Genomic DNA, 26,907 nt, shown 5'->3' with positions numbered 1-26,907 from the left:
CTATTTAGAGAACAAAAACACAAAGGGGTGTTTCTTACGTAAAGAAAATACACTGACTAATTATTCTGTGGAAGCTCAGTCTTGACTAAGATGGTTTCAGGTCCGTCTACTCTCCATATATTTATGATTTGATATTTGATTTATGCTTTCTTTTAGGAGATGCCTTGTACTTGCCAAACTTCTGCTGTCAATTAATGTTTCTCATGTTTTCATCTTTTGTTGGTGATGTTCTTTTTTGGACTAGCAGTTGCAGAATTGTCAGCTAATGAGGATCCAAACAAAACCGAAAGAAGAAAACAGAGTAGCTGGAGTTGTAAAGGCTTGTAGCTGCAGCCGTGGAACTTTTTCTGCGTCTCACTGGGACTAACAAACTCATTTAAATCCAAACTGCTATTTTACAAAAAAGAGAAAAAGTGCATCTGGGTCGCCACTGGGGCATCAGAGTGGGCTCATTTGGCCCAAACGGCGGAGATCCTTTTCAAACAACACCGTCGCTAATTTAAAATAAACACACCGAGGGAAGAGAGGGGCCACAGTTTTCCTGACACCGGTGAAATTACCGTCGGCTCTGGAGCAACAGTGAAGCCGGCGAGGGGGCCATCGCAGTTCCCCCGAGTTGAACAAGTGCAGATGAGGCCAGGCGGCTTAGTTAACTATGAGAAAACAACAACAGTGTGCAAAGCCTTCAAATAACAAGGCCAGTAAGAGGCCAATCAAATGCCACATTTCCTCTTAAAACACTCCAGTAAGAGCGGCTGGAAAAAGAGGCATACGGAGAGAGACTGTCATTCAGAGAAGGAATAAAAAGCATGGTAGGTAGCTGTGTTTGTTATCCCCTGTAGAAGTGGCAGTGAGTGATACTCTTGACTCAAAAGCCAGAAAAACAACTCATTTCAATGGTGGTGAAGATGGCACTGGAGATCCAAGGGAGCTGAAGGATGTGAGGAGGAACTTTGGCCCTTTTGTCCTCCTCGTAAGCTGCAGCACGAAAGGCAGGAGGAGAGATCGATGGGGAGAGAAGAAGCCACCTCAAAGCTAAGAACACACAAACGCACAGAGCACGACAAGTGTGCTGGTGTGCAAAAAGAAGTTGATTTTGGTCTTGGCAGAGCGCTGTCTCCGGGCTTTCATAAGCTTCTATGACTCAGTCAAAGTGAGAGGAAGCCAAGAAGTGAAAGCCACGAGAGAGAAACTAGAACCAGAAGCAGACTGCGACAGAGTGCGTAGGTGCAGAAAGGTGAAGGACACCACACACAACGATAGCCAAGGAACATTTAAATTCAGCTTCAAACATGCATAACATGTCAAATGTACAACTTGATCTGATCAATGTTTTCATAAAAAACGAAACCATGCAAAAACAATATCGAAGAGCTAATTCTGCAAATAAACATCACAGTGAGATTAATTCAGATTCACTGCAAAACAGCAGAAAAGTAGAAAATGAAAAAGACACATCACACTTCTCCACCATAAGTCACAGCCACATTCATATAAAACTGACCTGCATTGGAAAATACAGTTTTATGAGGACGGGAAAAAAGTCTGAATGCATTGGAACATATTGGACACCATGACCAGATTAAACTATCTGGGTCGTACTGACCATGCCAGCCCTAAGTCTGTGCGCACTGCAGTCCCTCAGGAGACGACACACATCAGCTCTATCACTCCCAACACAACAAAGACCAATCTGCACCACTTGGTCGGTGCCTTCGTAACGGGCTCATGGTGATCTGAATGGTCAGGGTGACACAGGTCCTGGCCATGAGATTCTCAATACTGTGGGTTCTTTCTTAATAATAAATGTTCTTTAGCACAGATGTTTTCCCTGGTTAGCATGGAACGGTGCAAATACTGGGAGCTACTCTGCTGTATTTTGTTTAATTTACTTTTTAGTTAACTCTCTCTTATGGTTAAGAGGAAGATGGTGGCCTTGGTTAAAAAGTGAAGTCGACACTGATTTGAATCACAGAAGCAGCCGTTGCGTCAGCAGACACAGGCATGAACCCTGTCTCTTGTGACAGAGGAACGTGTTCTGTCCAGAAACACACCGTCACACTTTCTGCTTTGGACTGAAAACATTTCCAGCAGCATAATCCAGGCAGCTATTACATTTCCTCCAAAATGTATCTGACAAAGCAAATTAGCAGGAAATCTATTCTGTGGGATATACGGTTTCACTATGTGGATTCGGTGCTGGAAGTGGGCGCATGAGGACTATCACCAAGTTTTCATGGAGGGCACAGTGAAGATCAGCTTTCTCAAAATTGCTAAAAACCTTAATTTGATTCTGTTTTTGACATATGAGTGTTTACTTGTTTTATCTGCTTCATCTCCCGTTTCATATTGTGTTTCATCTGACACTTTGAAAACTTCTCCTGAAATTTGTTTTACAGTTGGATGATAGTGCCGCGTGTCCCTTCCTGTCACCCTCTCTCTCTCTCTCTCTCTCTCTCTACTTTCCTCCCACTCTCCATGTCTCATCAGGAGTGTCATCAGCCCCCACTCCGGCTGATGCCTGTTAATATGGCAGAGCTATTGTCTGCTCTTTCGTTGCTGCCGTCTCTATTGTTTGCTCTCGCTCTTGACAAATTCATCAAAGGAAAAAGGGAATGGGAGAAAATCGCTGCAAATCATGTGGTTTTGCACAATTGACTGTGTAAGTCTGGCGGGGTGAATCTTTGTCTTCAAATGGTGCCCAAAATGTGTGCCTGCTTCTGTAATCCTGCACATATATTATTTGTTCTGTCATTAAGTAGGTGGGAAGGCACACTCAGCCACTAAGAGCTGTGTGTACATGTGTGAATACGGTATATGTGCATGAGCGTCGGTGTCCTGTGCGTGTCAGTACCTTTGCTCTGTGGAGGGTTCTGGCTGCGGTCTCGGAGGATGTTGATCTGGTAGACGGCTCCGTACGGCTCAAACAGCTCCTTCAGCTCCTTCTCCGACCAGGAGCGCGGGATCTGGCCCACAAACATCTTGATGGCGTCCGGATCCGGCTGGTCCGAATGCTCCAGTGCCCCGTTCATCTTCCCGGCTGTGCCGTTGCTGTAGTGGAGACAGAAGACAGAACATTAACAGCTGAGAAACACACAAACAAACCTGACCTGAAGCGTGACACTAGAACAGCCTGCCCTGCACTTCTGCAGAACAAGCAAATTTCCCATTTCATGGCTGGTAGAAGCTGCAATCCCTCAAACTGCACTTGCTGCTTTACAGTCATTTTTCTCACGTGTCAAAATTAATAATATAATGATGTCGTGTTGCTGAATGCTACACACCGCGTGGTTATACAACTTTAAACTTCACACTTAAAGTTTGACTTTTATCCATTTGCACAGTGGAAAACAATCAGGCCCATAGAAAGAAACATGAAATATAGTGTTGCTGTGAAAAGCTCTAAGCTGAGATAAACAGCTTTGCTTTCAGCTTTGTTACCATGCATTTTTCAGACAATCAAATGTGTTTTAAAGTGATTTAAAGATGTTTCAAAGTAAGAGAATTTTTGAGCCCAGGAAGAAATGCTTACTCCTGCAGTTTTCATGAAAAATTCAAAACCACCAAACTGGAGATACACAAGTTTCGCCGAGCAGAGACAATTAGCGTCAGAAAACTGCCAGATGAATGTGATAACAGATTGCTCATTCACCACACAGTGTACATGCCCCTAAAACAGCCTTCAGACCACCACAGGGACACGTAAACTCAAAGCCCCACTAATAAAATTCTCTCAGCAGCTACACACAACAGGGCGAGACAGCTTTCAATCCCTGAAGCTGCCAATTTATTTTTTATATACTGACCTGAGCCAACAGAAGACCGACGCATCGCCCTGACCCTAAATATGGATTTGAGTAGAGATGCAGTGATGGATTTATTCACAATATCCATAAATTCTCACTGAAGGACTGAGCTGAACATGGATTTTATTATTCGTATATCAGAGTGAAACATACAAAGTACATCTTTAGGATTTTGTGCAGCATCTAAGGGCTTTTTCACTGTATCTGCTGACATGACATCTGCTGGTGTGAGCTGTGGTGAGGAATAAACGTGGGGCTGTTGTGCACCACGCTGTGAATGTATGTGTGGAGCAAGCTGGATGAGCAGCGCGCAGTGTGTTAATGTGAGGTTCTGTCTGAGGGCCTAGGCTGCAGAACCAGTCCAGTAAATCTCCAGGCCCTCTAACAGGACACAGATGCTTACACGCCGATCGGTTTGGTTGTATTTCCACATCTGGAGTTCATACGAAATGGAGGTGAAGTGCTTTCACCCTTTTCACCGCAGAGCTACAGCACTTATCTTCCGAAAACACACTCCTCGGTCCACGCATTTGGAATGCTAACGCGAGCTACGGAGTCTCTTTTCTCGGACGAATAAAGGCGAGTAAAGGCTTTCAACAGTCGCGCCCGACGGAGACGGGAACGGCACCCGAGCCCGTATGGGGCAAAGTGTGACTGTGTTTTGAGGGCAATCATAAGCACATGGCTACAAACACACACAGACACATCACTGCCATCAAGGCATGTGGTCTATTTAAAATGTCTGAAAACCAATTTAATGAAACCAAAGTCAATGGCTGTGCTGTTTTATTGCTCTACTTTCCCTTTTGTTATTCTCGGCAGGAGGAAGAAAGAGCATTATCTTAAGAGGCAAAAACAAAACAAAGCCAAATCCCGAGCTTGGTTAGCTGACAACACTAACACCACTGTTTAAAGCTCAGCAAGGAAAAAAGAGAAAGAGGGAAAGAAAGAAGGAAGGGAAAAGAGCGATATGGAGAGAGACTGAGTGGGAGGAAAAAAACATCCAGACCTTTGAACGCGGGCCATCCATCTTTTGCAGAAAGAGCCAAGGCGCTCAGCAGAAACGCCCAATTCTTTAAAGGACTTAAAGGACATGTCAAATAAAACGCCAGAACCAGAGAAGGAGTCAACGAGCCAAACCAGGGCTAACAGTCCTTGGGGCAACAACTGCTCCTCACTAAGCTGTCCGATAAATCGCAGGGGCCACGGCCCTGAGGGAGCCCCAAGGGTGGCGGCTGACTGGGGAGAGGAAGAAAGGGAGGAAGGGAGGGAAGGGTGGCGGTGCCGACGAGTTACTGCTCCTATCGCTGGCTGATGTTTAGCCACATAAACGGTGAAGACGACTGAATCGGACGAGCCTCGGCGGTCGCTGGGTTCAGACTGCAGCACATCATCCCTTCATCCCCTGACACACAAACACACACAGAGCTGATGTGTGTGTGTGACAGAAAAAGAGCAGAGAGAGGCAGAATAGCTGGAGACAATCCCTCATTGTTGGCTGTTTACGTGAGGCCTGTGGGGATTGAGCGAGTCCATGGGAGAGACGATACAATAGCTGGTGTCAGAGGACCGCCTCCCTCACCCAGGACACTGTCCGCCCTGTGTGCCCTCCACCGTTCACCCTGCCCGCTAAGACAATGAAAAGCTTCACACTTGCAGCCATAAGGCATACGAACGTTTACAGAGCTGTCTTGTGTAGATTGCATGCTCTGTCTTTTCCTGAGGTGGTAGGAAGTAGGTGACTCTCTGCACTACAAAGGAATGAACGCCTCTTCCATCGCCCCTGTGGCCAAGACTGACAAGGTGTTATTGCAAGCAGACAGAGCTTTAACGTGTGTGTGTGTGTAGATGTTTGTGTGAGTGTGTGAAGCTCAGCAGGAGAGTGTCCTGGGGCTCGGATTAAGTCATTGAGTGGATCCATTCCTGCCACAGCCTCTCCATCTCCCTCCCTCTTTTGCTCTTCTTCCTCTTCTTTTCTCTCTCCCTCTCAATTTGAGCCAATTGTTTGCCTTAATGGCTTAACTATTGCTTCCATCACTCCGGTCTCCCTGCAGCAAAGGGCCGTGACTGAGGGCTGATCTACACGAAGTGACTGTATGTGTGTGTGTGCTCAGCCAGACTGCTAAAAAGTGTCTGGATGGGTCTTTGAAGCAGCTGCTGAGAGCTGTTATTCCCTCACCTCACACTCACATTAGACAGCAGGTTCATTCATCCAAACTACAGCTGCACAATAGTGGCCATAAAACCTTATGACTGTTATTTATTTATTCATTCATCATCCTCATTTTACATTCACAGCTCCTCAGACCTCCCCTCTGTTAAAGGAATTGTTCAACATTTGCGCAAATGCACTAATTGGCTTTCTTTCTGACAATGAGACGAGAAGATCAATATCCATCACAAACCACTCAGGATGTGTTTAGCATAAAGACTAGACAGAGGGGGCTCTGTCCAAAGTAAAATACGCCTTTCAAAGCCTTGTAAGCTTTCTTATTTACATGTTGTCTCTGGTTTGTTTAACCTGTACATGAACTGAAATGCAAAAACAAGAATTTGTGATGTTATGTGCTGGAACTGGTTCTTGACAAACAACAACATCTGGATATTACATTTTCCGCGTGCTGCACTGTGTCACCACACTGATTACGTGTACTGTGGTAACCTCATAAAGTCCATGCATGCAGTGCATGCAGCAGGTCAGTGATCAGATTTCTGCCCTACCCATGAGCTCACTGTGGAATGAGAGCACAGTGAGGGGGGTAGGGCCTGTAGTTTTTCTACTGCACAGTCAAACATGCAGAAACACACTTATTTAGCACAAGCTAAAAATGTAAACAAACTGTTTTGTGTACGTCCAAAGTGATAAAGCTGGGGACTAGACTTTGTGAAGATGTTTCACCTTTCGCTCGAGTAGGTTATACAAATTATAAGCTATAAGCTGGTATAAACACAACGATGAGCATTAAGCTTCAAGTCCTGATAAACACCATGAGCCGACTAACTGCAAGTATAAAGTCTGCAGGTAGAAGAATTAAGGACTATAAGCTCCGCCTCCACATATGAAGAGCAGCCAGTGACAGCGAGGAGCTACCTGGACCACAACTGGCCGCTGTGCCCCCCGTTTGTGTTGCTCAAAGCTGGAGTCCAACAGGCAGAGTGGTCGAGCGAGGCAGGTAAGAATGAGACTGAGTGAGCGAGCAGAGAAGACAGATGTAGATGAGCCAGGTCTAGAAGTAAGCACAGCTCAGAGCGCAGCATGGGCCCTCTGAAACCAGGCACATGTACACACATGCAGACACACACAGGCTGCAGTTGAGGCTGGCTGCGTTGATCCCCCTGCTGCTTTCCCCTTCTGTTTCTGCTCTAAAACACACATCCTCTCTGACTCCTTAACCCCTCAATCGCAGCTCCCACACGCAACAAAACAAACCTTACACACACACTCCAGTAGGTTCGTGGAAAGGCTGAGCTGTCACATACTTCTTCCCATTGGCAGCATGTTTGCAGGGTGTGTAACGGTCCCACAGGGGAACTAATCTTGTTGACAAGCAGAGTGAGAAACATCAGTTCCCCCCTCAAGGGAGCAGGTCGCTCAAGGTCGGCTGAACACACACCCATACACCAAGACACCCACACGTACATTTTAACACGCGCACTCACACACACACACACACCTCGACAGATTCAGGACTTTCACACAAGCGAAAACAAAGTGTGGAAGATACTGAAAGAAAAGCACAGACATCAGGACACACACCGAAGGCCGAGCAAAAAGAAAAGACTTTCTTGTCCAAAGTAAAGATTATTCATCATAGTAGGAGTAATGGGATTTCAAAGAACAGTTCAGGTTATTTCACTTTTCATTTCTGTTTTTCTCTGTGCTCTTCTCGTCGCCTCGAAGTGGGTGAGGTGATGTCGTGTTCTTCCTGGGCCCAAATCACAATCCAGCAAATTTGGATCAGACAGTCAGTGGGTTGTTTGGTCACTGTCAGACAAATCTGATCCAATCTCTCCCACATACTGCTGAATGTTAAGCACTTTATAAATGTCACCCTAATTCTTTTTTCAGCATTGCTGCTCGTTCAGCCATGAATATTTCATGTTGCAGATATAACTTCCCTGGACTTAAACTTGTTTCTTCTTAACAAGTGAACAAAACCATCCCCAACGGAGCGACAAAACAGCTAAATAACATGCCACACCTGTGTGTACGCATTAGAGCCTCGAGCTGTGACGTACATATATAGAAGAGTACACACACGATTTTATTTCATAGGCCTGCATATTTTCTGCTGCTGTATCAAACTGTAAACAAGATTAGCAACTTCACAGCACATGAAGGAGGCACGTTTTCTCCCCCCTGAATCCCACCCTGTAACTGATTTTTCACCAGCGGTGCGAGGCGGATTAGTGACTAAACTAAATGAGTGGCGTACTGTAGCGACTGATTTATTTGGACCGCTTTTACTTTTCTGTAAGTGACTTACAGTGAGCTAAACTTGCATGAGTCACTGGAACCTCACCACATTTTATATATTCATTATTGATATTTCATAGTTTTTTTTGGGGGGGGGGTCAGCTTCAATGGAACTGGCATCTATGGACAACTGTGACCATTTGAAAGAACTGGGTCTGTTCACTGTCTTCATGTATGTGTGTATGCGTTTGTGGTTGCCATGGAGACATGGCAGTACATGCAACTCAGGGAAATGATCAGATAAATGTCACAGCAGCTAATGAAGCTGCACCGGAGCCCCGACACTCATCTAAGCTCGGTGCTAACGAGCTACCGCATGCTGCTGCCCGCTAATGAGAGGAGACACACATACACCTGCAGTCATGCACACACACACACAGATGCACACATAGATATACACACACACACACACACACACACACAAACACACTTGAACAGAAGTGAAACAGGTCTCAGTTTCTCATGTCCCATATTTCCCTGCACATATAAAAACACTGGAGCAGTTTCCTCAGAAATAACGCCGCCTTGCTAGATGCTGCAGGTGCTGGTTCATGCAGCGATGGGATCTGTGGCTAATTAAGCTGTCATGATATGGATGCTTGAATTATACTGGAAATTAATGACAATGTAAAACCTTGTAGGAGAAGGAAAATTTCTCCTGTGATGATGGTTAAATGCTTTTAATAATTGAGTCACTGCAGTTGCTATTAAAAAGAAAAGCTATCTGAAGGAAAACTGACATTCCTCCTTTATAAACACAGATCTCCCTCCTGGTCTGAATCTAGTCTGGTGCAAAACAGGATCTAAATCAAGTCTATGAATGTCATATCTGAGTCTATATGATTAACCAGCCCTGAAAACAGCCGAGTAAAACCTGAGATTTCAACATCTTGCCACTAACGACCAAGAATGAACCTTCACACTTATGTATGTATTAATAGCTTTCATTTTTTTGCTTTTCATGTTATATTAAAATTTAATTTTTGAAAACGAAAAATGTCAGACAAACAGAAGGTTACACACAATCTATGGTGTCCTTCTGGAACAGGAAACATAAGAGTATTTGAATAAAAAGTGAGAATCACCTTAAATGGACACTTCCATTTAAATACAACCATTTTCCTGTGAAAAACAGAACCCGTGAGTCTCATATATGAGGGAGAAAGACAATTACACTGAAATCTGGTGTTTGAATAACTCCATTACAATTCTATTCAAGCCGAAGGTTATTCTTGCCTTCATTTGAAAATGCTTCACTGTTCATAAAGAAACTGCATGTTTTTGAGGAGTGAGGCTCTTTCAAAGCAAATGCAAATCTCACTCCACAGTTTGCACCGTCTGCATGTGCGCAAAAAGAAAACCTGAACTGTGTTAGTCACCACGCCACCGCCTCCTATACAGGCAGAAGGCTTGTATTTCGAGTTTCGAGAGCCTTGAGAAACAACAGGGTGAAGAACAGCATCACATGTTGAGGAGGAGAGCCAGGGAAGAGCGAGCCTTACACCACAGAGTGCCATCTAGAGCTGCTCTCTGCTATCGACTGCAGACCTTTTGATCCATAGAAACAATAGAAATACAGTAGATATTAAAGGGCCATACCAGTGTTAGTGGTTTCTTTATGTTTTGCTGCACTGAAATTCAGCTGCATGTCAAAGTTTTAGATTATTCAACTCAAGCCAGTTCTAACTTTGCTAATGAGCTGCAATTTGGCAATTAATCATTAAGTCTAGAGCTGAAACAATTTATCAATAATGCATATGGATATTGTATGTATATTTTTAGTAACAGCCCTAAATGAATTGCTTGATGGAAAGTTCTTTCAGTTCCTGATTAATCAGATACGTTACAAGGAAAATATAATTTACAGCTTTAGTCTGTTTTGTGTGGTAGTAAATTTAATCCCTTTGTGTTTTAGCATTTAATAGATTAATTAAACCACCTTAAACATTAAACTCTAATGAAAACAATGGCCCTGTTTACTAATATATTTTCATGCTTGGAAAAGAAGGAACAGCATATTTTGAGAAATCACTACCTGTAATTATTGTAAATGAAACAGAACATGTACAATCGCTGGTGCAGGCCTTTGAAACACTAACACTCACTTCAAAACCAGGAAACAAACACATTTTTTCTACATCACAGCCTGGACATCAGTTCATTAGATTCAGGGGTTTAACTCTGGTAGGATGATCTAAACTAATGTTCTGACAAATTTGATCTGGTCACCAAAAAAATATATAATTATATCTGCAGGTAGCATGAATGTGGACAACAGATTGCAGTTTACAGCTGGGAGATAAGGAGATGTTCTCATTAGAAAATCAAAAACCTGACTTAATGGTGACACTGGGAAAGGTCACGGGGTTCAATGGAATCAGTAGAGTGCTTCCTCTTAGAAGTATGAATGAGTAACACACACTTCATACACATCTGGTCACCACGTTTGCAAGCTTACACATGGACAGATGGAGGTGATCACATCTGCTGAATTCTTATCAAACATTGGCTTGTTTGTCCCACTCCTTCCTACTCCTACTGCACAGTACAGCTATTTCAGTAAAATGATGCTTTCTAGCTCACGTCGGCCTGACCTGGGGTTCCTGCGTGTGCACGTGATAGAGGGAAAGAAGGTGAAAGGAATTAATGCACCTTAAAGCCTCAGCACCAGATCGGTCAAATCCAGTAGCAGCAAAATTCCCCCCTAATCTTTCGCACACTTCCTCTTTCCTTCACCTTTCTGTATCTTGTTGCTATGGGAACAGTAGCGTTGAAGGGGCATGAGGTGAGGTTAGCTGGGGGTACGGGGTACTGGGTAGACAGGTGCACACACACACTCACAGCTAAATCTTGGATTTGTGCTGTGCCCTCGGTTCCCTCCTCAGCTCTCTGATCTCTAGCTAGAAAAAGCCTTCAGCTCCTCGTCTCTCCTCCTCCATCACCTCCTACTCGAACTCCAGCTCTGGTGTTTGCGGGCTTAATGAGAAACAGCTTGTTTGTGGTGTGCGTGCCTGTGCGTCCGTGTGCGACCATGTGATGAAATGGCAACGTGTCTTATTGTCTGGCATCGCGCTGCGGCTGCATTCTGCCAAAAGTCATCATCTGACTCGCCGACGGGGATGATGGCCCATTTGACTAATGCTTCTCCACAAAACAGGCCAACAACGGCGATCTAGTAATCGGAAGAAAGACCGGATAGGGGTGGAAGGGGGACGGGATCATATCACATTTGATCCAGATTTGGGACGCAGGTCTAAAAAAGTCACCGAGGCCTTTACAGCATCCTTTGACTGTGTGTTTTTGTGTGTGTGTTATACTACAAATCCTCAATTTTGTGTACCAGTACAACATGTAACACCTCGACCGCTGTGCCCTGCTTGAACAATAAATCCCCCCGGTGTGTTCACGCACATCAGTCGTGACACCTCTAAAGGGGACGACTGAGCGGAAAACCACAGGGTAGAGACAGAAAATGGCGTAATAAAGGCAGTGGAGGGAGGCAAAGGGAAACAGGGAGAGAGGGGAGGAATAACCAGCCAGTTGCCAGCGAAAAAAACACCACAGATTTAACAGCACCAGTGCATTTGGTGAACTGGCTTCAGCACAATTATGCCCCATTGCGAGTAAACCACTGCACTATGTGCTACACAAAGGTTACAAAAGCCTGGCTATCACCAATACCGGCATTAGACAAGGCGGCTGTCTTTATGTAGGGTGCAAAATAAAAACTAGAAAACACGCGTGTTGCCAAAATTGTCCGTGGACCCGCTTTCCGAGGGCGCTCGGTGTGTTCCTGCGGGGAGGACTGGCAGAAACCGCCTCTGACACTTTAATAAACCACCAGAGCTGTTCTTCACTAAGACACACAGCCTGAGAGGGGAAAGAGCAGCAGTCGTGGTTGTAGTGTACATGCTGGGAGCAAAAGCAAAGAGGTGAAGTCGAACACGGCGGAGGCAGACAGCCGGAGGAAACCTATTTACCGGCTGGCATGGGAGAACAGTGTTTTCTGTGGGACTGTGTTTGTGTCTCTGTGTGGTCAGACAAGGAAAAAAGCCCAACGCTAAGAAAGTGACTTTTCTCTGCGAGGACACATCTGTAAGCTCTTGTTCATACTGTAACCTCCCTCATAGATCATTTCATGGTGGTTACGTATGAATGTACTAGCGTGTTTGACATTAGGCTGTCTTCAAACACAAAATACAACCAGGGCATTTTGTCCACGTGTACAACAAATTCTTCAGTGAGGCATCTCTCCCGAAAACACACACACACACACACGCAAACAGCACTAAGCCACCTGGGCTGCTATCCAGTGTTTTCCCGCTGTTATTCACATGAGCAAAGCAAAGTCCAGCTACTCGTCTTTTCTCACTTCTCTTCTTTTCTTGTCACTTTTTTTTTTTCTTTAACTGAGTCACTTGTGTCCTGGGAAGTCCAATATGTTGAGTTATCTAAGAGGCCATCTGTGATTTTATTCTAATGGGCATTAATACATATGACTTCACACAGTCCGACATTTACCTACCACAGTTCAGTGTCTTGGTGATAAACACAGCTGCTTTTCAGTCACTGGAGAGGAAGTGCAAGTCAAACCTCAAGTCAGTCCACAATTCAAGTCTCAAGGGTTGTCAAAATAAATTTATAGTCAAGTCTTAAGTAGGTCCAGACAAATCTTAGTTAAGTCTCATTAAGAAATGTCTGTAGTCAATAACACGTCCTCCTGAAAGAAAATGGGCTTGTTTTTGTCCATGTGTTATCCTTTTCCATCCTGTGAGGCCTGATACTGCTGCCAGTTCTATGAAGTCCTTTAAAATCAGGTTTGAGAATTTTATGATCTTACTAAGAGGGAAAGGTTCATTTGTTAATTATTCCTTAATTAGTAATGTTTCCACCTTCAACACATTCGACTTGTCATTCATCCATTTATCGCCTCTTCTGTCGTTTATATCCTTTCCTCCCTTCTTCATGCTCGCCTGATTTCTTTAGCGTGCCATCAGTGTTAAGGAGGAAATCACTTGCACATTGCAGCTCTGTGTTTCCAAGAGCTTCACTCCATAAAATCATAACAATTCATATTCGGAGCCAAATTTATAGGGGCTTTGGGAGGGCCCTGAATCTCACAAACAGGACATCTCTAATCTCTGGACCTCCTCCTGGACTGAAAGTGCCTCTAGAAGAATGGTGGCTAATGCCCACTACAGAGTAATTATGCCTGTAATGTTGCGCAGGAGGAGCAGCGAGGCTGGGGGGGGAGGTGCAGAGACTGGTTGATAGTATTAAGGGACTATTGGGCGGGTAGGGTGTTCATTTTCATTAGGTTTTATGGGTTGGAAAAACATTGTCATGCATTACAATTAGAGCAGGAACAGATGGCTCAATGTGGTTGTATGTTTCGTTACACACATACATGCATGGCAAGCGGCCGAAGGGTGTGCGTGCCGCAGGAAGCCGGAGGCTGACGGTAACAACCCAGACGACAGCATCAGGCCGGTCAACAGGAGGAGACAGTACAGGCTGACAGCTGTTTAGAGAGAAGGTCGCCCTTCCTTTCCTTCCCCTTCCTTTCCTCTCTCCTTTTTTCTTCCCTTTCTGCCCTCCATTCTGGGTCAGGACCTCCAGAGCAAAATCAAACCTGCATCAGTCTGTTCAACAGTCTCTCTGAGGAGGAAGCCATATGCTGACATATGTTGATGGAATAGAGAGAGGGAGAGGGATTGCCTCATTATGTGTGTGTGTGTGTGCATTAACCCAATCGCAAACACAAACACTGTCACACACAACAACGATGTGACTGACAGGTTGTTGTTTTTTTTCTTTTTTGGGGCCTTTTTCTACTCCATGATATTCAGCATCTCTAAATCAGCTTCTTTCTTGGTTGTACGTCAGTATTTTTCTCCAAACAGTATTCATGTCAGAGTTATAAAACGCAGTTAGGCCATCAAGAGACACACAGAATAATAATACAATGATCCACATAATACTGATCCTAATCATTATAATAAAACACTGTTAGCACATATTTGTGAAGAATTCAAACATAATGCTCTATTCAATCAATTCAGCAGACTTCCCACACACAACCAGTTCTGTACTGACAACTTTAACAAAAAAGACTGCATCATGCTCAGCGTATCAGATAGACACCACCTGAATATTCAATCTATAAAGCTTTTTGCCACTGAGAGAGCAGGAATTCCCCAAAACGAGCTGGCAGATACAGACATTTCCTTCACTTAAAACTAACATATCAGCAGACACGTGCCTATTTTTACATCAGCATTGTGATTCGTTTGCTTCCACATTTCTGTCTACCTGGTTTTACCTTCTTTTAGCTCTGTTTTGGTCTCCTCCTGAAAATATATCTTTAGCTGCTAACCAAGCTACCAACAGATGCAGAGTGCTGACACTAACACTAAAACAATGAGGTGCATAAATACTCAGAGCTGGATATAAAATTCTTCACAATCTCAATGCCATGAGTGAACATAGATGCTAACGACTTGTATATTTACACATTATGAAAAACATTGATTGATGTTGGGTTAAAGGGCTGCTTTAAAACAAGTACAATTTTGCATCAAATAGATTTTCTGTCTACTAACTCTAACTGAAAATGCCTTCACAGTAAAATGACCCATGAAATCTGTTGACGGGGAGGCCATGTATTATCAGGGACACTCCTGCAAGGATGATGTTATATATATATTTTTTATAGTGCAACAAAAGAAATTCCTTTCACCTTCTTTTGTACTGTGGTGTCAGCTGCAATCTCAGAGAGAGATATCTGACAAGCTAACAAATAAACCCAAAATCATCTGCACAACTAGATATCACGAGAAGTAGGTGAGAAAATATGTCCTTTTTTTTTGGTATGTTGAGCAGAGGTGCCCTTCTAACACCCACCCACCGTGTCCAGACACTGCCACATCAAACGTCCCTTTGTCCAACTTCTTGTCCTCTCACTCCTGACTATCTTTAGAGCTTAGCGGTACAATTATAGAAGCAGGGCGGATACAGGTGCGCCTCCCTACTTGAGCGACTTTATACTAGCAACCACTTTAGCTGCGGCGTCAGCCACGGCTCAGTGGGTCTGAATGGGGACGCGCTAACACGGTAGCGCTGCAGTCCCCGAGCCCATTGATCTGTGCGGCTCGCTAATAACAGACAGCCGAGACTCCCCGGCTCTCTGGGGCCATTAGGATGCATGAGTGGGAACCATGCTAAATGGGACAATACACAGAGGTGTGTACAAGGGTAAATACACTCCAGTTTATATGGAGAGTCAGATACACTGCGGGTAAGCTCGACTAACGTAATTCCTTTGGCTAACCTTGGAATTGCATTACTCTGCGTGCTTGTCTTTGTGTACGTGTATGTGTTGTGATATAGTGATTATGTGCAGTGTTACAGCATGACTGAGGCTGCTATATTTAGGGTCATGCTGTTACATTTCCAAGCCATTATCTAGACCTGTGAGGACAAGCTGGGATTTGAGTGTGGCAGAAACCACATACACAGACGAATATACAATGCACCAACAGGAGTGTATTTTGGTGCAGACCTACATTCAATCTCCTATCTCCTGAACAGTAAGAGGAGAGAAATGGAGAGGCCTGTCTGCTCTCCATCCCTCTAAATGTTTAATGAACCATCTCTCTCTGTCTCCCTCCTCGCCTCTCTCACCCTGCTGCTCAGCCCTCACCCATCATCTACTTTTTCTCACTTCATCCTTGTTTGTCTGTCTCCCTCTTCCTGCAGGCTAACACATACCACAGCGTCGCATCGGTTCAGGATGAGGGTTGAATGCTGACGAGAAACAGAGGAGGAAGAGGAGGAGGAAGTGCTCATGTGCATCTTATTTCTCTTCATAACTCAACCTCCCTCCGGCACGTATCCAGCCTGAGCAAATATATCATTTGTTCTTGCTTGTATTTTCACTTGATGTTTGACGTTTTGCAGTTTGTGCAGCCCGGGAGTGTCCTTTCCTTTCATGGGACAGGCTGGGGTGGACATCAGCTTGCAGCCTGAGTAGATGCAACATGTTTAACCACACGAGGAAACTATGCGACTAAGTGCTTGTAATGTAACTTGTGATTTTTTGCATCATGATAGAAAGACATGAACGTGAACGTGAACTGTTGTTTGGACAACGAGACCGGGCTGCTAAGAAAAATGCCACTCTGCTTTCTTAGGCCTAATCTGCTGCACTCTTCTTTATCTCTTAATTCTGTAGAGCTGTCTTTATCTTTTGACCTATTGTGAGTAAGACACTGGCAAAGCTGTATTTGTGTATTGATCGACTCACAATACACCGAATACTTTAAACTTTTAATCTGTGCTGAAAGCTGAATTGGTAAATCTGTCACACGGTGGCGAGTATATATTGGTCAGATTAAGATACCGGGTCCACACAGGATTGAAGATTCACACAGATGTGAATGACGAGACTGGGCTAAGACGTGTATTACTTTAGATTTCACATAATAAAATGTAAACACATATAATTAATAGAATTATAAGGACACTGTAATGTCAAGATGTGGTTTAAGACACTAAACTGGTTTGTTATTAGTGAACTTGGTTATGAACTTTTCGATAACTGAATTGAGACTTGACTCACGACAAGATGAGATGTTCAACTAAAACTGGTCTCCACTCACTTGAGACTTGACTTGGACTTTGCCAGATTCTTGAACCAATATACTACTAATAATAATGATAAGCACACACTTGCATGAGATAAAGGGAGTAGCTGTGCATCAGTATCAAGAGTTTATTACAGGTCAAATCCTAACTGGTACTTTCTAAATGAAACACTATTAGAAGCAAAAAAGACAGATTTCTCTGATTTTGTTTTGCTTGGCGTCTCTGAAGAACATCTAAAATGTGTAAAATCTCTCATTCTGCTGTGAAAATATACACATAATACACTAGACAAACGACACTGCACAGTTGTGCTAGCAAGTGTGTATTTCTCTGCTTGTGTGCGTGCAAATGCGTGAGAGTGTGGGTGTAAGCAAGCGAGCGTACTTCGACTCCCAGCCCCAGGACTTCAAATTATCCTGAGGCTCCTCCAAAACACACTTCAGAATTTTTGTCTGCTTTCCAAACTCATTACTTTAGTAGGGCAAATCAAACAGGGCGCATTAAACGGAACTCAAACGTGAAGAGAGTGGAGTGCAAGGGGAAGAAGACAGTGTGAGTGTGACTGTGAGTGTGTGTGTGTGTGCCAGGGAGAATCGAGTGTGCCTGTGTGTTAATTAGCAGGATCCTGCTCTAATTAATGGCCTATGAATAGCCATGCTGGGTGAGGAGTCAAGGTTAGACACCTGTGCGGCCATATTGATGCTGGGGCGAACTTCTTCTCGGGGTCTATCAAATTACACACATTTAATGTAAATACAATATTGGCAGTCTCATCTGTTACTGAGCCAAGAGAGGAAGCAAAGTGTGTGTGTTAAGGACACTGTGTGTGTACTCAACATGGATGATGTCGGAGCAATTAGAGATCACATGAATCATCACCAGGGAGGTAATGACCTCGGAGCACCACAGAGGAGAGTCAATTACTCCATCATACCGGAACCTGGCAGTATTACACATTATTTATTACTCATTTCTGAAGTGATATTATGACTTTGCCGTGCTCTGCAGTAACATCAATTTGTCATAATCCCCAAATTACTTTTTTGTTGCACCCTTTTAAATTTGCAAATTGAATTCTTGCTTAAGCCAGGAGTACATCTGAAGACTTCTTAAGACCAAACTGCCTGTGAAAAGATTCAAATTTAATAAGTTTTACAGGTTTTTCGGTCTTTTACATTATGTCTGTGTTGTTAACCAGATCAAACAATACAATTATTTGTCCAGATTCTACTGGAAAAGTTTGACGTTTTGTGATTTAAGTTAGAAAGCACAAAAAACAGGGTCTGGATCATAAAGTTTTGAACTTTCCGAGCCATTACACATGGAAGCAGCTTTCAGTTTGAGTCTTCCACACTGGAAAACCAAATGTTTACTATGGAGGTTTTTCGTCCATTGAAACACTCACACATGCATAAAGACAAAGGCTGTCACATTCCAGAAAGCGTGGGAATCACCGTTGAGAATACTGTACTTGACACCTTTTAACGTGCTAATTCAGTCAGTATTTGAACAAAGCCATCTCTCTGCTCCTTACATCAAACCAAACCACCTTCTCGTTTCGGTTGATATGTAAAAAGCTGGATTTAGTGGTTTCAGGAGAACTGACTACATTAGAGCTCGATTCTTGCAGTGCCTCTGGGTCTCCACTGGAATCAGGTGCAACTGCTGTGAATCTAATCTGACTACCTGACTTCATCCATGAAGGAGGTAGCTACAGACCTTTCAGAAGAGTATTCCTCTAAGAGTGCCAGGTGCCTTTTTTTATCAGGCCTTTAAAGCAGCTCTATGTCTTATTCTGCATTTCAGGTGATGAGGTCTTTGGCTTGAAGTCAGGAGAAAAACCAAGGATAGAGGTGAACATATGCTCTAACACCGGACTACCCTAATGCACTCCACTTCCAGTGAAAGAATTTCAGCACCGACACATGCATGGCCTCCTCCTTTTTCAGTGTGTGTGTGTGTGTGTGTGTTTGAACAAAGAGAGCATTCCCTCGCCAGCAGATCAATACCCTGGATCCATTCTGGTTTGTTAAGAGTAATAGGCATAGATTTGAAGAGAGGGGAGGGAGGCTAACGGGGCTGATTTAGCCAGGCTACACCGGACCCATTTACTTCTCAGCTACAGCTAACAGGGTTTCTCCTGCCTCCAAAACACTTTGTACTGCCATCACAGCGCCGTATACAGCAGAAGAAAAATTACCCCCATTATGTAATCTTTGTAATGATTCCTATTGAGAAAGCAGAGGCTACAATGGCGGTACAGTAAATTACACTAAACACCATTACTCTTGACAGCTCCTTTTGAGTGTGTGTGTGTGCATGTCCATGTTTGAGAGATGGTTTGAGAAGTGTGTGTGCCAATGTGTTGGGTGAGTGAATGATTGAGTGTGTGTGCACGAGTGTGTGAGCGCTGCTCTCACAGTGAAATTAAACTGGGGCTCAGGTGAGAAACAGAGCAACGCTTCAGCGCAGACACGAGGAGGAGGAGGAGGAGGAAGAGGAGGAGGAGGAGGAAGAAGAAGTAGCGCAGGTGAGGAGTTAAACACCCCGAGGAATTTGCAGATGATGTAGAATAAGTCTGTGTGAGTTAGAGGAAAAGGGGACAGGGAGGAAGAAGGGAAGGGAAAAAAAGCGAGACAGAAAAAGGGGAACAGAGGGAGCTGACAGGGAGATTGAGAGATGGGGAGATTGATGGCATGTAATGATGAAACGGATGGAGGACGAGACAAGAGAGACATGCACGTCAGAGGCCATTACTCATCTGCAGCGCACACACACACACACTTGCACACACAAACACGGCAAACGCCACCCAAGGGTGCCGGAGGAGCTGTCTACCACCCACCTCTCCCTATTTCTCTCACCTTCATTCTTTTTCTCTGTCGCCCTCCTCTTCATCCCAGCCTCCCTCTGTGCTCTCTCTTCTGCTTTCCGCCTCTAACACTCTCTCATTGGAGATTCATATCATTCATATCAAATTATTTCTTACAATCTGTGAAACATGTTTGTACCATTTACATTTCAAGCGGAGCAACAATGGACAAGATACTACAGGCTGATAAATTAGCAGCTGTAGTGCATTGATCTAGGATAAAACATCCCTCAAAGGGTTTTATTCAGTATATACAGTTTGTGAGTGACTACTTCTTTCAATAGGCCCTAATTCTAACCACATGTTTCTCTTTTTTGCTGTGTCACCAAACAAAGACCTCCACAGGCTAACAGCGAAGGAAAAACATTTAACAAACACAGTTTTGTGACGATAAAGCTAACAGTAATGGAAAAAGAGTGATGGAAAATTAAGGCTAATTTTGTTATGTTGTTATGGGAGCTGAGAACCGGGGGGGGGGGGGGGGGGGGGAGATGGCTTCTGGTACACTGGACTGTTGTGTAATTAGGCAGCAGGTCTGCATTTATTACAATTCAGTTCATAAAACACATAAAAGTGAATATTGCAAAAATACAAGCACATAAATTAGAGTTGACTTAGAAAAATGTGATTCGGTTACAGCCCCAGGGCCTAAAACCGGACGCGGCAAATTTGCTTTGATCTCTGTGCCCCTCTGTGGTGGTTTGGACTCCATATGCTAAAATACGGATAAAGAACCACAACCTGACCCCTTGACTCACTGCTGTGTTCAATTAAATGATCAACCCATGTGAGACAGAGAAACATCTGGCTGTGTGTGTGTTTATGTGTGTTTTAGATTTTTGGATTTTCCATAATGAGCATCAGGGGATTTGCTGCACTTCACTCTCTTCACAGAAATGTCTGCACAGACTTCTGGGATACCTGTGAGGCTCCCTGGAGGCCTGAGACAGACTAAACGTTCATTTCCATAATAGCATACTCAACCAGCACTGTCAGATCTGTCCCTCAGGAGAAGAACAGAAATAAAAACGGGCAAGAGGTGTGTAAATATTTTCAAGTTAAGGACCTCCAATTAAAAACACATCAGGCCACCAGATCCCATCTACAGAAACTTTACCCCATGACAGACATAAAAGTTTGTGTTGCCTACAGCCAAAAGGATGGGTTGCACAATGCAACGCACAACACACTACTTGGCTATAAGAGACCCCTGTGCACACAAAGCATGGCTTACAAAGACATAGTTTCTCTAGTTCAGTCCAGGGGACCTTATCTGACCTGCACAGAGACATGGCCACAACCTCGGAATGAGTTGAACAACCACGAATGGCCTCATTTGCCAACATCAGTGGGTGATACAGGAGCACACTGGGAGCAAATCCAAGCAGCCAGGTTGCAAAATCTTGTGGAAAAACTCCCCAAAGGAGTATAAACTGCTATATAAACAGATTAATACCCACATTATTTGGAATAACAGGTTGAAAAATGACATATGAGTGTAATGTAATGTAATGGGTTTGCACATACTTGTGGCCATTTAGTGCAGCACCAGAGCCAACGATCTACCAGTCACAAGAAATGAAAGTGTTCTTATCACTTCAGGCAGCTCTCCTATAAAACAAGCTGTATTCATTTGAAAACCACTGAAGTGGAGTAATATAATTCAGGTACGTCTCTGTAAGTTAAGTTAGACTCTCACGCTATAATACAAACCCAAAGTGGACCCTGTGCTGTTGTGTAAATGCTTCCTTTCTGCTGCTGTGGACTTCTGTAGACCATTTAAAACAAGCCCGATCTCGACTAAGCTGCATTCACTAAACATCTGCTTAGCATCCTGCACACACGCCGCTTAATACAATGAGCTGATATGCCGAGCGGCAGAGTGTGTGCTGTCCTCTCCCCGTAGAGGCTTCAAATGCATCACGCCTAATCAGAGACGGAGGCTCGGCACATAGCGCCGGCTAGTGCTGCATGCTAATCCTCTGCAGATGAAGACGCTAAGCTAAGTGCAGGCTGACAGCCATGTGGGGGGAATGGTAAAGGAGGCTAAATGCTAACTGCAGTGTCACTGCTCCCTCCCACCTTCACGTTATACAAACACTCACGCACGCTTTTAGGTATTTGTTGTAAGAGAATATTTCATGACTCAGTGTGTGTGTGTGTTTGTGCAATTTAAGTGTGTGTAGACAGACTAGCCAATGACAGCTGCATTAAAAGTCTTCAACGTCAGTCTGGGCAGCTGAGATTTAATTTGGCTGCATGCAGCAGTGTGTGTGCATTCATGAAGCTATTTGACAATAACACTAACAAGCACCCTGAGCCAGACAAACGTAGGATGCAAGTAAACCTCTCGGCATAAAGTCAACCTAAACACACATAGGAAGAGTTCAGCGTGGTGCTGTGATGGTTGTTGTTTACCAGCAGAGGTGAGAAGAAGCCATGGCCTTCTCATTAAAACAAAAACCTCGGGAACTTTTCTCATTAGTGTGTGTCTCCGGTGTATGTCTGTGTGCTAACAGCTCACACCGAGGGATAATTTGTGAGTGGTTTTGGGCCAGACTCAGTTTGAATACACTTGTGAGTAGGTAAACACAACCATCCATAAGTGTGCAAGTGTGTCAGAATATCTGTATGCCAGACTAAAGATGTGAGAGGAAATCAGCCGCCTCTGAGGGATCACAGTGTCGACGCACATGCTCACAAACACACACTAACTGGCTGTAGTTGTGTGAAAGCACCCTAGAGAACCACAAAAGGCTATAATGTCTGCCAGTCAGAAAAGCATTTATACAGAGCTGCCTGCCAATCTCAGCCAACCACAGCCGCCACAATGCCCACTGCTGTGCCCACTCACCGTCAATCACACTTCACCGCCACACCCACCGCCTGACAACCTGCAAAACGTCTTGCAGCACCCAGCCAGCACTCCTAATTACAACCACCGCTGCCAACTGTACAGCACTAACCCGCCGCCGACCAAAGCCACAACTCAACATAGCGTAATCGCCACTGCCAGGGCTCGACATCCAAAAACAAATATGCATGCCCGGGACACACAACCCTCCACGCCTCACGTTAGCTTCCCGCTTCCCCTCTGACACGTTACATCCCATTAACGAGGTGTCACCACTAATATTTAAGACGTTAATTTGTGCCGCTCCTGAAGCCGCTTTGATCTGAACAGAGTGTGACAACTTTAATGACTAAACAAAACAGAGGACAAACAAACCTAAAGACCTGCTGCTAAATTGTGGCAGGGTGGTCTGCGGGGAGACAGCTTTTGAAGTGGAGAAAAACGACCAAAGGAAGCTTTTTATGTGGCCCTGCCATCATTAAGCTAGACGAGGTGAGGCAGAGGCCTAATTAGGGCTGGGATTGATTGAAGCAGTGTGGTCTTGTACATTAAGACTTACACACAAAACAAAAGAAGAGAAAATTAGGAAAATCCAAGTGAGGATGATCCTCGAAAGACGTTCTTTTAAGGAGACATTTTCAAATCTTCCTCTGGTATCTGGAAACTCAGTACCAGGTAAACTACAGAATGAGATGATAAAATTCAAAGCAAAATTTGTTTCTTAAAAAGTTGTGAGTGATCTTGTCATCACGAACTGGACTCTCAATAAAACAGTCTTTGACAGATACTGACCCAGAGATCACCCAGGATTTCTGGGCCCTGAAGTTTAGAAGCTCTTCAGTTTCCTTCAGCATTTGTACCCAACTACTCTACGTTCCAGCTTCAAGATTATGATTAGCATTACCTCATGGGTTAAAGGAACCAATGAACATCTAAGTTCCGACATGTCAGGATTAAGTTGGTCTATTTAGACTGAGATATCTAAGGACACGTGTACGTAGAAAGCAAAAGCTTTTCTGTTCTTTAAATGCAGAACTTCAGAGGCACATCCCTTTTCTTTTTGCAGCAAAACAGCAAAAGCAGTACTTCATCCTCTCTTCCTCCCTCTCACCATCTCTCTCTCCTCTTATAAATCAGGTTATTCTTGAGAACCGGGGCTCCTGTCAGCTTCCACCAGCTCTTGCCTCTCTAAATGACAGAGGTAACCCTCTTATATGAACAGCCACTGCTAAAAGCATGTCATTTTCTCCTGCTAATGTCAAGTGGGAACAGATCAGAACAGGCACAGAGAGTTAATAACACTGCGTTTGCTCCTCGCACGGATCCCTCGGGTGCTCCCGCTTTCGTGAACTCAAACTCCTAGCGTGACCTTAGCCTTTGTGAATGCCGAGCAATCACCTGGGTTGACCTGTTCTGCAGCTTTGTCTGCATCTCACTGTTCCTACAAAAGCCTCACCGATGACGAGGGGGTGGTTTGGGGGTGGAGGGATTGACAACGCAAAATTTTCTCCAATCTTACTCTTAAATTATCTTGCCTGTCATCATACCCTGTCTTTGTTTCACCATATATAGCTACTTACTTCACAAAGCCAAGCCACTCACTGACGTATACGTAGCAGGCGGCTGAACAATCGGGAAAGAAAAGTGGCAGTTTGACTGGTCTATTCAGAAAATCTCCAAGCTTACTGAGTTTATGGCTTAGAAACTGACTCCTGCTAAGAGGTAACAAATATACTGGATAAAAACATTAAATATGGTGAAGTAAAACAATAAAATCAGATTAACAAGCTAACAAGAGACAGCCAATAAAAACGGCCAATGAACTGTGACAGTATAGCATCTTTTGGCTAATATTCCAACAACTTCAGAAACGCTGCGTCTACACAATAAGAAAACAGAAAGACATGATATGATAACACACTTCACAGAGTTGCAGCTAACTGATACACACCAGGACATATTAGAGGATCAAATAGGTTTGTAAAAATCTATGGTGAGTTTATTCATGTGCAGTCACATAATGTTAAGGCTATAGTTCTTCAGTAATGTGGGGAGAACCATATGTGATCCTTTCCTACTGCTACCAATAGAGCCAGCTGAACAGGCAGTCACTGTTTTATGAAGGATGCAGTGATCAGAGGAAAATGAACCATCTTTTCTAATATTATAACTCTTTGTAAAGCTATAAACATCCCATAATCCCATTCAGCCATGAGGTGTGAGTTTCTGATTATTTATAAGGACTTTTTGTGTTTTGCTTTCAAGACATAATCAAAAACATTAAGTTCCTATTTCTCCTGCGGGTGAAGAGACATTTAATTTCTGATGATACACATCGGTCTACATCCTTTACGCTGATGAGAGAAATCAACCCAGCGCCCCACAGTGCATTGCTGGGCTTCCTCTGAACGAGGCCGGGGCTGTTTCATCCATAACCAACAGAGCCATCAGTGGGAGAAAGAGCATCTCTCTGCATTCCAGTCATGCCCCCCTCCTCTCCATTGCAGAGGCTAGAGGTCCGCACACTGTGGCTCTACTCATTACCTTGCCGCTTGGATGCTAGACCCCCATTCACCTCACTCACACACACACAGATACATGTGTGCACCCACACACTGAAAGTCCCTGATTAATCATCTCTTTTTAACCCCTCTCTTCCCACATCGACTTCCATTCAGGATGCAACACGCTGGTTGAATGAAATGTGATCCTGATTTGACTGGTACCTTTCTCATCTAGATACTGTGGCAGGGCAGCTCCTGGTGTTTGACCTCGCAGAAGAACTGGTAGGGCTTTAGAAGTGTTTCCCCCCCCAATATTTCTTTATGGAAAAGTGATCAGAATGTGTGTACAGTCAGCGAACAGCAGACAGTGAGACAGAAGACAACAAATGTATCAGTCAAATTCATATCAGAGGCGGACAGTTGTAAAAGGATCAATATCAGCCCCAGTACATAAATAATTTTCAAGATTTGAGCAGCTCAAAAAGAACATGAGCCCCCTGCTGCTCAGCACAGCAGCAGAATAGCACACCGTGGCAGCTAACCATGATTTACGTTTCCCGTTTTCTGTTATTTTATCCTGTTTGAAGAAGGCTGGAGGTTGCACACAGCCATTATTTTCCAAAACAAACTAACATTTGTCACTGACAGAACAACCACGGTAATGCACAGTAACTAATCTATGTTCCTGATCTGCAAGTCTTCATTTCTTTTTCTTATAGCTGCTAGATGAGTAGGTCTGCAAGTAAATATGGTTGGGGGCGGGGATAAATAAAGCAATATGAAGATTCACTTTATGCAGTACCTGAATGCAACAACAGACTATTTCAGTCATTTTGGACAGTAAATTCAGCTGCCTCTCTAAGCTGCACGTCCAAGCGTCAAGGTTTAAATTAATCTTACATGTGATGTGGCACTTTTTAGAGGCCTTTCCAGTGATATCAAATTAGTGACTGAATACCTGAGCTCACAGAATTTTTGCTCCAGGTATCCCACCCAAATGAGTTTTATTTCAATGTCTGCCTTCCAGCTGTGGATGAGAAAATGTCCTCATATCCCGGTAATGTCACCAGGCTGCTGTCACAGTGTCCCGGGAGTCGTTCCATTATTCACCGGCTACAGAGCAGCTCCAGGATTTGTCTCTAGATGAAATCATCTCTACACTCTGTCACTCTGCTGGTTTGTTTATGGAGAGGCTTGTTCACACATATATTAAATGTGTGTTAAGGGGGATTTTCCTGTGCTAAAACAATAAGCTGCCTGACAGAAAACTAATCAACAACCAAAAAAGTCATTTGTCAACTAAACACTTAACAGCTTTTCAAATGTGCACATTTTCTGTTCTGTTTGGACTGTTGCTGAAACAACAAAACCACGCTGAAGACACCTGCTTGGGCTCTGTTTTAGAGACTTTAAATGGTTAAATGATCAATCAGAAAATAATCTATAGCAACTTCACTAAAGAGAGATCGGTATTGGTGCTGCCACTGGACTCGTTAAGTGGATCAGATGTCAGCTGGACATCACTGATCCACATCAAATACAGTTTCTAAACAGTACCTTTTCTTTACACAGGCGCTCATTCATGAAAACACCCTCTCCAGGGTTTTTATAAGCAGGTGTGTTGTGGCTCCAGCTGCCCATGACTGCAGGAGCTAAAAACCTCTAACCTCCAGCCATCAAACACTGCAGTGATAAGGTGACATTACTGTTAGGGGCTGCTAAAGGTGGGTCACAATCAAGTAGATGTG

At 43.9% G+C, this 26,907-nt stretch overlaps 1 protein-coding gene across 9 annotated transcripts in view; it reads right to left on the bottom strand.

Annotated features, from left to right (window-relative positions):
- Positions 1-26,907, bottom strand: part of celf2 (cugbp, Elav-like family member 2) — a 167,155-nt gene that overhangs the window by 64,311 nt on the left and 75,937 nt on the right. For all 9 annotated transcript variants that reach the window (XM_026326699.1, XM_026326695.1, XM_026326698.1 and 6 more), the window contains one exon: positions 2,855-3,051. In XM_026326699.1, the coding sequence (XP_026182484.1) occupies positions 2,855-3,051 (197 nt within the window). The remainder of the gene's footprint in view (positions 1-2,854; positions 3,052-26,907) is intronic.

This window comes from Mastacembelus armatus, chromosome 23 (genome assembly GCF_900324485.2).
Source record: "Mastacembelus armatus chromosome 23, fMasArm1.2, whole genome shotgun sequence".
Classification (NCBI taxonomy): Eukaryota; Metazoa; Chordata; class Actinopteri; order Synbranchiformes; family Mastacembelidae; genus Mastacembelus; species Mastacembelus armatus.
The sequence above is the reverse complement of the archived record's forward strand: the minus strand, read 5'-3'. Positions and strand labels throughout refer to the sequence as shown.